The sequence below is a fragment of the Camelus ferus genome, chromosome 14 (assembly GCF_009834535.1).
Source record: "Camelus ferus isolate YT-003-E chromosome 14, BCGSAC_Cfer_1.0, whole genome shotgun sequence".
NCBI lineage: Eukaryota > Metazoa > Chordata > Mammalia > Artiodactyla > Camelidae > Camelus > Camelus ferus.
The window spans coordinates 27,694,186-27,706,620 of record NC_045709.1 but is presented as its reverse complement, the minus strand read 5'-3'; the positions used below and the strand labels follow the sequence as shown (position 1 = coordinate 27,706,620).

At 46.2% G+C, this 12,435-nt stretch overlaps 1 protein-coding gene across 1 annotated transcript in view; it reads left to right on the top strand.

The window, feature by feature from the left end:
• MYO16 (myosin XVI) overlaps positions 1–12,435 on the top strand; it is a 437,171-nt gene that overhangs the window by 170,477 nt on the left and 254,259 nt on the right. The window contains exon 9 of the mRNA XM_032496671.1: positions 1,626–1,779. Within this exon, the coding sequence (XP_032352562.1) occupies positions 1,626–1,779 (154 nt within the window). The remainder of the gene's footprint in view (positions 1–1,625; positions 1,780–12,435) is intronic.

Genomic DNA, 12,435 nt, shown 5'->3' with positions numbered 1-12,435 from the left:
ACAAAAGTAGGCCTGATGGTAGATATTAGAAAAATAAGTAGAAATTTGTAGCTTTTTCCTATCTTTTTTCAAAATTATTTTTGTAAACAGAAGCCCCATCCTCTGTTAATTCTAGTTCTAACAGGAGATCACATTTTTCAAGATCATATTTCTGGCTTCTTTCCCAGAGGATGGAGTATATGAGTGACCCCGGACTGCATGGACCCCCATCTGCCACACCTACACCTTTTAGGTCCAGTGTCAACTTCGCCAAAACAGACATCCCAGGGCGGAGCCCCAGGGAGTGACTACACTGCTGGTCTCTGTCAGCCCCGGTCACCTCTGGTCTAGGGTCTGGTGACTCTCAGACAATTTTGCTCATGTTGGTCCCACAAAGTCCACCATCAATGCCACCCACTTTCCATGCCAGGTTGGTCATGAGAGACACAGTGATGGGACCCTAGTGGACTCTCAGTAAACATGTGTTGGTTAGAATGACAATACTCCCTAACAAAGGGCTTTAAGGCAGGGAGAAGTCTCAGGCAGGTGCAGGGCATACTAACATCTCATCCAACGGCGAGAGGGAGGAACCAGATAAAAGTGCAGAGAGCAGGGGACTAGACACCCATGGCTGAGCACATGAAGGTCATCATCTGCCCTCCATTGTGTCCTTGTTATTTTGTGCTTCTTGAATTTGGGAGGGACACATAAAAATTAGCTGGGGGATACACGCAGTTGGAGGTGTAGCTGCTATGCAGTGCAGAAGTAATCTCCCAAGACGAGGACACGGAGCTGCCTCCTACTCCTTAGGCAGATGTGATTCAGCCTAAAGCAAATGATGATAAAACCCTGGCAAAAATATCTTCTTGTGGTGGCTGACTTGCCTCACCCAGCCCATGAAGCCACATAACTCGGATTCATGGACTCAGGAGGCCATGCACCTGAGCAGTGAGGATCGGAAGGGAGAAAGCACCACCACTGGGTTCCTAATTGTTATTAATGTGAATTTTCCTTCAGGATGCATTGATTCTCAGTTTCAATTGTTAGTGATGTAAATTTGATTAATGCACTTCTATACTGCTGCCCCAATATGTTTGGATGTCACTGTTAATGTGTAATTTGTAAGGAAATATAATTACTTTATTTAGGATTAAAAAAAAAAACCATCACAGAGAGGCTAGACCCAGAGTTCTGAAAGCACAACCGAGCAGTTACTTGTGCATCCGCCCCTTTAGCAGAACGTTTGTAGCACCCCACCACGCGCGTTATGATAGCCGGCCATCGGGAGGCGTAACTGCGCCCCCGGGTGGGCGCTGCTCCCCAGGACGCAGGGAGACGTCCACTGAGGACGGAAGGGCATCGCGTCCTCCCAAGCTTAGCACCCCAGGGGTTTCACAGTTGCCCCCTGAGCGCTCTGTGCGCACCGTGTTACGTTCTGCCGCTCCGTCTGGAACGACGCGCGGCACGGGCGCAGGTTCAGGCAGCCGTTCGGGGCGGCCCCGCCGCCGGTTCCCGCCCACCGCCCGCCGTGAGCGGGCTGCGTTCGGCTTCGCGCGGCCAGTTCGGCGCGGCGGCCTATGCGCGGCGCCGGCGGGAGTGCCCCCGGCGTCCTCTCCGCGGTCTGAGCCCCTCGTTGTTCCCGGCAGATGTCGCCGCGTCTGAGGGCATCGAGGAGATGCTGCTGAGAGCCGAGGTGGCCTGGGGCGGAAGCGTGCGGGAGCCTTGCTGCGTCCCCTCCGCGGCCCACGAGGAGCTGTATGAAGAGGTGGCCCACGACCCCCCCGCCCTTCCCGGCAAGCTGTGAGTGCCCCCCCCCCCGCCCCCGACGGAGCCTAGCTGGCGCACGGCACCCGCGGTCACCCCGCCATCCTCCCTGGCCACCTGGCATTTTCCAGTCCCCGCTAAGTCGGCCTCTCAGCTCAAAGTGAGACTCCAAGCTGCGTGTCACATTTCCCAGGAGATCCCTGTGGACAGTGATGAGTTCGGTGTGAAAACCCTCTGAGATTTTAAACATTACCATTTTAGTTCTTTAATTAATTTGTCATCATGAGACCAAAGACACTGTTTTAAATACACTCCATATTTTCACCTAAACTGACGTGTAAGGTTTCCAACAACCGTCATAGTGGCTAAGTGTCTTAAAGAAGGAAATACAAATACTCATTTTTTCTCTCTCTAAACTGTAAAACTAATGATTTCTTACTGCGTAAAATATCCCCTAAATCTGACGCATGCTCCAGCGAGGCTGGACCTTGAAAACTTCATCCTAGGTGAACGAAGCCAGTCAAAAAAAGCACATTAACGTATGATGCAATTTATAGGAAAAGTCTGGAACTGGCAAATTCACAGAAACAGAAGGTATATAAGCGGTGGCCACGAGTGGGGAGAAGGGGGGCTCGAGAGTGACTCTGGACGTGGGGTTTCTTTTGGGGGCTGATGGAAATGTCCTGGAAGTAGCTGTGATGGTTACACAAATTCGTGGCTGTGCCAAAAAGCACTGCCTTACACACTATGAAAGTGTGAATTTTGTACCATGTGGATTAGATCTCAATAAAAGGCATAAATATATAAAGAAAAAGTATTTCAGGTTGAAAACAAAATCTACATTGTGTAAGCAGGACCTTGAGGAAGGTTTTCCTCTCTCTGAACCTGCGTCTTGTCTGGCGGTGGAGTGGTGGCGAACACTGGGGGATGTGGGGGTTCCCTGAATAAAGAGGACCATCTACGTTCTGGACAACCTGAGAAATCATCAAGCAGTAGAGATGGAGGCCCGATTACCCCGATCAGGGACGGAGGCCACATCAGAGGACGTGACTGAGTGTGGCAGCTGGAAGGGTTTGTAAATATATCCCGCTGTTGGGCAGCTTTGTGCCAGGTCCAAGGCGCCTGTGAGCAGGGGAGATCTCCCAAGTGCGGGGCTCCCCAGACAAGGCTCACAACAGTAGGAGGAGGAAATGTCGTGCTTCCTGCAGGGAAGTTGGCTCCCGGAATGACAGAAGAGCTGAGGAGATGCGTCCCCAGTTGATCCATCGGAGAGTTCGTTCCATTCTCAGGCGCAGAGGCAGGCTGAGAGTTAGCGTGACTTGCTGTCCCCTCCCAGGAAGTGGGAGAGGTGCTTCACAAGGCCGTTGTGGTGAGTGAGTGAGTCTGGCGGGAAGTCTTATTTCAGAGCCCGTCCCATCCCAGGCGTTCAGAAACACTTACTATAAAGCCACGCCAGATAATTCAGAGGGTCAAGGCGTGCATAGCTGCACTGGCCTCTACTTAACACTAAAATATACTCAGTACTGGATTTGATTTTTCGACTGTGTTGAAAAGGCGCTGAAGTTGTGTGTCAGACACGATGCTAAGAATTTCATGGCTTGTCTTATTCTATGGTCAGAGCCCCATCAACATTGTCTTACTTTCCCCAGATTTCAGAGCTGGGAAGTGACAAGTCAAGATTCACAGCCCAGCAGTCAGACCCCAGGTCATTTGTCCCGACACCACACGACCCCTCTCCTACCTTCACATATGGAAAAAAATGGTGTCATATTTATGTGGGAGGAAAAAAAAGAAACCCACAGAAACACAAGTTGGGTCAAGAGTAGTTACTTGATAAGCCTGGAATTAACGGCTAGAGTATGTTGACCCTGCTGCTTACGTTAGTGTATTCCCGACTCGCTGCGGTGAGGGGAGTCGTACGGATGTTTGCTGTGGAAGAATTTTACTTTCCAGATATTGATATTAAAATCAATACCCAGTAAGTTCCACTTTACTTTTAGGATTATGTTATGGCTTCCAAGTAGGGAGGTGTGTAAATATAAATGGAGTTAAAGTTTGAGTTAAAACCAAATTCTTCCATAATGAGTTATTTTGGATAAGTATTAACTTACCTATGTGTCTATAGTTTGGGATTTTTTTTTCTGCTTTCAGAAATAAAAGAAAGCAAATCAGTTTGACCAAAGAGTACTTTTTACTGTTTTTTATATGATTGATTGAACAACATATTTTAAATAGATTAATCAGTGGCTTATGTGTCCTCTGCAGTGAAGTGTAGCTGTTTCAATCACGTTTCCCCCTTGCTGATACTGGGCAAAGCTTTGAAACCTGGAGATAAGTTTATATTGAAGTTTGACCTTCTTTTCATTGCAGTCTGCTGTTACTTTCTTCAGAGATAGAATAGAAAATTAAATCGAACATCAACTCAATTATTTAAGGGTCTTTTTAAAACTCTGAACGGCTCTTCTCACACTTGACTGCCGGTCCCTGTGCCTTCCCGCTGACTGGGTGCCTCCTCTCTGCGCTGTCTTTTCCGTCCTTAGCTGTCTCAGAGCCTCGCTGACTGCTTTTTTTTTTTTTTAATGTATATATTTTATGGAGGTCCAGTCAGTTCCCAGTGCTGCGGCAATTTCTGGCGCACAGCACAATGCTTGTTGACCGGCCCTGCTGCCGAGTGTGCCCGTCGGTGTCTGAACATGGAAATGCTCTCCTAGGGGTTCGCCCACTGAGACCCTGAAATGTGCCCACTGTTGTTTCTCATCTTCCTTTTCCTGGAGTCCTGGAGTTCGAATCCACAAGAACCCTGCACAGGGTCTGTGTGCAGCAGAGCAGTTCACGAGACCCTGTGGGTTCTCACTTATTAAGGGTAACAGCAGTGAAAACCAAAGCAAAAGCCAGCTTCTGGCTGCAAGAGGGTTTCTTCTCTGATCTTTGCTGCTCAAATGAAAATAAATGCAATGTGCATATCAAAGCAATTTCAATAATAATTTCCATCTAGTATTTTTAAATTCCATGACCTACGATGGATAGACCTACATTTTATTGACGGAAAAACAGAAGCGCAGAGGGGTGACAGACTTAGGGGGCAGACGTCAGGGCAGCTGCAGTGGGAACCCATGCCTCTGGGTTCTGTTTCCATGTCCTCCGCCCTGAGGCAGGACGGGGCTCAGGAGGGCTGCGTGGCGGGCACCGTCTCGCCCTGCAGATCTGAAACCGCTGACGAATGAGGGAGACAGCTGTTCTTCCCTGCCCTGCCAGGTGAACACCATGTCGCTGGTTCCTGTGGGACAGTTGTCCTGGTAACTTTCCTGTGACCCTGAATGACCCGAGCGTGCCCGATTCACAGCGGCTTCTGTGAACATTTTGTAGTAAAAGAGCATCACCTGAGATCAAGCTCCGCCAGGCTCCCAGCCCGAATTCTGCAGAGTCATTTGGAAGCTCTTGTGCTGTCGCTCTGGGTGGCAGGGCAGTTGTGGCCGCCGGTGAACAATCTGAATTTTGTTAGCATGTCGGCCGCAGGGGTGCGTGACAGTGAGCAGTGAGACACGGGCACACAGAGTCCTTGCATCTATACTGAGCTTTCTTACTGCTACTGTTTCATAAACATTTTCTGTGATCAGAAGCATCCATCCTTTACACTCTCTTTATGCATGAAAGAAAGAATATGTAAACCCAATTTCAAAATGTTAGCACGTATCATTAAGAAAGGGAACTGTCTTATTTAGAGATGTTTCTTCTTTTGAGCAGGGATGCGATTTGCAGTGAAATCTCATTATGCAAGCTTCACTGAGAGAACGCACTTTTAGCTACAGCCCCGACTTCGCTTCTCAGCTCAGAGCATCGTGCTTTGTGATTGAGCCGGGGATGCTCTGCAAATCCCCTGCTGCTTGTCTTTGCCCAGCTGGTTCTGTTGTAGGTTAGCACAAAGGAAAATAAACTAACATCCCTTGCTGTGGCCTGTTCTCAAAGTTCCTCCTCAAAGGATAGGTGTTGACCTGAAGTGGTGAATCTTCAGAGAATGAGCACAGATAGCATGAAGCAAATGGAAAGGTTCTGTTGGAGAGGCCGTGTTGGCCCCACATCCGAACCCCAGAAGAAGAGCAGGCGACGTGCCGGCCACGGCCTGTGCCGAGCACTGGGAACAGACAGGAGGATTTAGTGCATGTGGTCTCGGTCTTTCCTCCACAGGTAACTCAGACCTGCCAGGTGTGCCGTGATCGCATCGCACGATTCAGGGAGATCCAGTTTTTGTGCCCGGCCTCTGTTGTTAGGAAGCTTTGAGGGGTGCCAGGGCCAGTGCTGGATGACGGCTAGCTCAGCCCAGAGCTCTGCTCTGACGTTCCGCAGAGCGTGTTCTAGTCTCTTGGCCACCAAGGAGCCCTGCTTCGTTCCTCCGTGCAGAGCGGAGACGGCACATTCTCTGTCTTGATCCTATAAAATGTGCACCAGCTGGGAGTGAACTGAAATATGTAGAAGTCCTTCAAAACGATACTATTTTAAGCTCCATCAGCACTTGTTAGTGGCAAAGTCGAGTATCACTTAGGAAGATGGACAGGAGAAGGAGCCCCGGGACTTTGTTAGGACTCCTAACGTCTAGTCGTTCGTTCTGGACCAAACTTGCAAATGCCCCTCAGCAGAGCAAAGGCCCTGTGGTTACTCCGGGCCCCCCACCCAGAAAAATTCCTGTGTTACTTGGGGCCAATTCAGCGAAACAAAGCCCTCAGCATAGCTTGTTCCACTTTCCTTAGAAAGTCGGCTCACACACTTCTTGGTGTGGCTCCAAGCCAGCCGCCCACGTGTTACCCAGCTTCCCCTTGACGTGTACTAATGAGTCCCAAGTGTTGCACTTTGGTTACTGAATCTAGTGAGTCTAATGGGTAGAGCTTCTAGGAAAACTGTTGTTCTCCTGTTTCAAGGGACAGATTTTTCTGGACAGCCTTGTTGTTTTCTGCCCTTTTGTTCCCTTCCTGCCTGGGACACAAAGGTGTTACCTGGAGATGCCAAGTGTTCTTGCAACCAAAGGGTGAGAGCCACTTGCTAAGAATGCAGAGCAGGAAGCTACAACTAACCTGAGTCCTAGACGATGTCTTCAAGGTGGCCAGCATCCCTGGGCTGTATGTTTCTGGCTTTCTTCTTATGAGAAAAATAACCCTTCGTTTCAGGACACTACCCTTAGTTTCTGATCAGTGCAGCCCACGGCAGGACCGCCTGGAAGCTAGTTCGCCTTTGGGGTGTTGCAGTTGGGGCCGCATGCCCCACTAAGAAAAGTTGTGATAATGGTAATACTCTGACGCTCTCCAGGGTGTCTTAATGTCCCCTGTGGCTTTTTATGACCTTAACAACTTTTCAGTCCATCACTTTCAGAAGTTTCCTGTAACTAGAGTGGCTGCATGTCCTGCGTTGGTCCAGTTCTAGTTAATGATGCCGACTTACCTAGCGTAGTTATTAATACAGCCCTCTTTCAGCTTAGAAGTGTCCTAATTACCAATTTATATTCTACCTATGGAGGGAACTCTGGGATAAAATTTTTTGTGTTGTTTCATTTCAGATGAATACTTTAAAGAAAGTAATTAAATGGACAGTTGTTTCAGCTCTGCTAATTCATAGTTTCGTATTGTTCTTTAGATTATAAAGGACTTTGGCATTTAAACCTCACTTGATATAAACAAAATTCTTTCTTTTAGTAATAAATTCTATGAGAAATCCAGCCTGTCTACTAATCAGATATTATGACTACATTGTTAAGAATCTGAAGAATGTAGCCATAAAATCTTGCTGAAGCGGTCGATCAATTCCCGAAGAATTTAACTTAGGAAGGGATTCTATAGTCTCGCAGAGGACAGAAGGAAATGTCGGAATCTGGGGACATGATGAGACGCTGATAATTGTTTAATCTGGTTTCCGATTTAAACGATCCACACTGTCTGTCCCTCAGATACTGTTGGGTAACCAGTTGGCCTTCCAGTGTTGGCTGAGAACTGGACTCACTTAGTGGGGAGGTGAGGGGAAGGTAGGCATTGATATTTAATTTTTTCCCTGTATTTGAAACTGTTCCTTTCAAGGAGGTTGATTCCATCCACCATATACATTCAATATTTTCTTCTTTTATATTATAAACTGCGTGTGTGTGTGTGTGTGTGTGTGTGTGTGTGTGTGTGTTCCGGGCTTGCTCTGATAAAGTTTTACCAAATTAACTTACAAAAAATGTCTAGAAAATGCAGTAGATTATTAAACATCTCTTTGATTTAAATGAATGGAATGTTGTATCATGTAAATATTGTTCATTGAACACCTATTCAGCAAAATAAACATATGCTAATGAGTCAATTCTAGCAAATGTAACTCTTGACATAGTCAGAAACTCCCTTCATCCATGCATGGAGCTTCTGGATTTAACTTATTTTAATTTAGAGATTTAAAAAAAGAAACTCTTTGCAGATATCTGTTGAGAATTCCTAAGATGAATATGAGATATCTTAAACAATATAATTTCCAATCCAACCACAAGTGACAACAATGTTTTTATTTGTGTTTTGGACACAAGTAATATTTTACCAAAACATTTTTTTAAATTGTAAGCTTTTTTCTCTTACAAAAATTGAAGTCATTTTTGGAGGCCAAAGATCACAATTAATTCAAAACTCTAGGAACTGTTTCATTCATCATTAATCTTTGGATCAGTATTTTATTTTATTGATGCAGAAAAACCCCCGTTCCCTATAATAAATAACTCATGTAGCTCTGTTTCCTGGAGCAAAATTGAGAGCTGGCTATCTGGTCCATTTACTTTAACCACCAAAATAACTGGGTCACATATGCCATTTCCTCCCCTTTGTCTCTGTTAGGTTTGTTTTCCTTGTTGGCCCAATATGTCACCATGTAGTCAATTTTATTTTTTCTCTTTAGTTTTCTAAAATTGCTTTAGTTATAATGGGCAATAATTGTCATCTTCGTTAGTTTTATTATGTTTCTGTTTCCATTTTCAGAAATAAAATCCCAGTTCCACAGGCACATTCGCTCTGCATGAGATGCTTTTTATGTTTACAGAAATAAGTAAGTCTTGAATAAATCCAGTAGAGTTCAGAAATTGGCTGTCTGCTGACCTAACGTCTTCCGCGGGCAGGCTGCCGTCCCCACTCCTGCGTGCATGCAGACTACACGTGGATGGCAGCTCTTTCGTTTGCCTTATGTTTATGGGGTCTGCCTTACCGAAAGCCTTCTTTTAGAAAAATATACTATTTAATCTTGTTTTTCCTTTCTCACTGATAAATGCCTAGCCCTAAAACTTTCTATTTTTAATAATCAGCAGATGTTTTCATTGAAGAAAATTTGGGAAGTGCAGAATAACATGTAGAACCATTGAAAAAAAAAAGTCTCATTAGTGTCAAAGAAAAACTGCACCAGAAAAGTTAAAGATCCAAGAAAGAATTTTTCTAAGAGTATTGCAGGAACAGAGAGAGATTGAGCTGAGCTCCCAGAAGCTAAAGGCCAGAGAGCTCGCTGGTCCCGGACTCAGAGGACCAGTGCTGGGGGAAGTTGTCCGGAGGTTGGTCAGGCCGATGAGGCATCCACTTTGCGCACTGGTGCTGTGGGGGTTAGACCCCCACCCCCACGGGGACGGGAGACGGGCGCTGTCAGCCATGATGATGACATTTCCAAAGGATGGCTACTCAGGTCCTTGAGAAAGACATCCTGGGCTGCAAGACTGGGAGGGGCTAACAGCTCAAAGGGGAGGAGAAAGCATTTTACAGCTGTAAGTTCTCTAAGGAGAGGTCAGGGTTCTCGAGCAGGAGAGAAGCCTGTCTAAAGTTGAGCTGAGTTGAGGGGAATATTACCTGCATCTTTGTCATTAGTGCACCTTTTTGATGAAACTACTATTAATGTGGCATAGGTCTTCTCTTCCTTTATATGTTTCTTCTTGTTTATTAGCTGAATTCTTATTCTCCACAGCTAATTGGAACTTATTTTTGAAAAATTAATTTTGTACCATAAATATTTTGCCAGAATGCATAAATATGTAATGAATATTCAAATACCAGTGATTACTTTGCTCATTCCTTTTTTTAGAAAAATAGCATTTTAATACATGTTTATATTCTACAAATGGATAATCAGTAAAAAATTAAATATATAGAATTAAGTTATATGAATGCTATTGTTAATTACAGTGGTTACAGATAAAATGTTTAATTTAAAAAGTAAAATAGAAACCTGAAGGAAAATTGTTCTATAGATATTTAAAACATTAATACATGCCATCAGCCTAGGTGCATGATTTTCATTTTCTTAGAGAAAAAATCTGTGTGACTAACATGTTGCCATTCAATCCAACTGAGTTATTTAGAGTCATTGTTTCTTATATGAATGAGAGTATTTGTAACTAGCTACGTGCAGTTATTTATTGTTAGCAGTAGGTCCTAGAGTGTATGACCTATATTAAGTGTGTAAATGATTTTTTTTTAAATACAGATGAAAAAAGTATACAAAAAGAGATTGTGTGCTAGCATCATGGAACTGTAGGACTTGAAATACATTTAGATATTACTTAGTCTAATTTCTGCATTTGGCAAAGGTGGAGGTGTGGCCCAGAGATTTTGAAAGTCTTAGAAGGTCAGGTAATAGCCAAATTGGGGTAAAAACTGACTTTGAATGAGGTCACTGTATTCCTGGACCCATCTTCTTTGCAAGTGTAGCTTTAAAGGAACCTGCTATTAGATTTGAGACATGAAAGGAGGATTTCAGCCATTTTAATAAACTTACCATTTATTCTTCTTAGAAATTCTTTATAACTGATGATTTTACTTATTTCATAAGCTATTTTTCTGATTTCTACCTTGACCAATCTAACTATTGCTTTATTAGTTGCATTATAGTCAAAAGATTCAGTATATGCAAAACCTCTCTTTAATTTTTTCTGTTTGTTTCTTAGAATTTTCTTACAATGCAGAGAAAGGAGATGATAGATGCAAAGAAGACAAGTAACGCAATATTTCAACAGGGTGAGGGTGGGGCTTTAGTGTAGGCAGCGTGACCCAGTGAGGACAACACAGCCTCTGGGGCTCAGACCCCAGCTCACTGTGCGTCCGGGACGAGTTGGTCTCTCTGGCCCTCAGTTTGCTCATCTATAGAATGGGCATAAAAGCGGTGTGTAACTAGCCTACCACGTTGTCAAAGAGCTCACGTGTGTGCGGCAGAGCTTGGGCCAGAGACTGCCACACATTCAGTGCCACGTAATTACGAAAATATTTTGCAAGTGTTTCACTCAAATTGTAGGAAGTATCAGGGAACCACAGTTGTCTTCAAGTATCTGAAGGGCTCTCAGGTCAGAGAGGCCGAGGGCATGTTCTTGGAGCTCTAGGCACGATGGATACAAGGAAAAGCAGACCGACCTTGTTCCAGAGTCACTCATGGAAGAAGTAAGGCCTCTCTGAAGGCTGTGTATACCTTTCCCTTGACGGTATTCAGGCAGATCTGGACATGAAAAGTGCTTACGCATTTTCTTTACACAGTGAATTCTTTAAATGAATAACTATGCCATTGGGAGGGGCCCCACTCCCTCCCATGGGCCCTGAGCATCTTCTGCATTCCTGCTCAGTTGGTCAGACTGCAAGGCCTGTGGAGTTAGTCATGCAGGCAACTTAGCAGCTGGAGGAGACCACAGCGCTGGTCCCCTCGGAGGGGCACTGGCTTATCAGCTACTGGGTCCAATGCTGCGGCTTGATCGGGCTTCTGGACTCGTGGCCGGGCTTTCTCTCCCACAGCACAGCACGGTGCACCTGTAGGGGTCCACTGAGGTCCACCCATGCTGCCCCCTCCTACCCCCGTGGGACGCGGGTACAAGTCAAACCCGTGTCAACACAGAGTGTTGTCCGTGAGCAGCATGCCCCCGTCTGTTATCTGGGACCCTCCTGTCTTCCGCACCCGCCATACGTGGGGCTAGGCTCCCCTGCTAGCTGGTAAGTGGCACAGATTCAGAAACGGCGGCTCCTCCTCCTGCGCGCCTATCACCCGGGCCTCGTGCCGCGCCGTGTCGGCGCCCCCCCTCCCGGCCTCGTCTACGTTCCTTTTGCAGGGCGGTTACGTAGCCGCCCAGGCGGCAGAGCCGGCCGCCAGGCCCCGTAGCCTTCCTGTGCGCTGGCGCCGCCGTTCGGCACCACGCCGCCCCTTTTTCATGTGTCCCCCTGCCCCGTGGCCTGCGGAGAACATCGTCAGGGACGGAAACGCCGAAAACCGTCGCGCAGAGCTCAGAGGGAGTCGCAGTGGCCGACCACGTGCGCTCCAGCTGTTCCTGCCTGGGCCTCGGGCCTGTCCCCTCGGCCTCCCTTGGTCCGCGCGCTCCTGCGCTGGGGCACGGCCGGGGCACACGACGCCGAGGCCGGCTGCGGAACACGAGCCTTCGCATCGCTCCCTCCCTCCCCGTCAGGGTGAACCTGAAACAACCGCTTGTGTTTCGGTAATCCACAGCTGGAAACTGAAATACAAATCCATCAGTGATGGCATAAGGCATGCAGTACATCAGAATACATCAAATTATTTGCAAGATTTTAATGCTGACAGTGCAAAATACTGATGAGAGAAATTAATGAAGGTCAAAATAATAGAGAAATATACTGTGCTTAGGGATGACAAAATTTGACATTGTTTTGTTTTTTAATTTTTGTTTCTGTTTTTGTTTGGGGGAGGAGGTAATTAGGT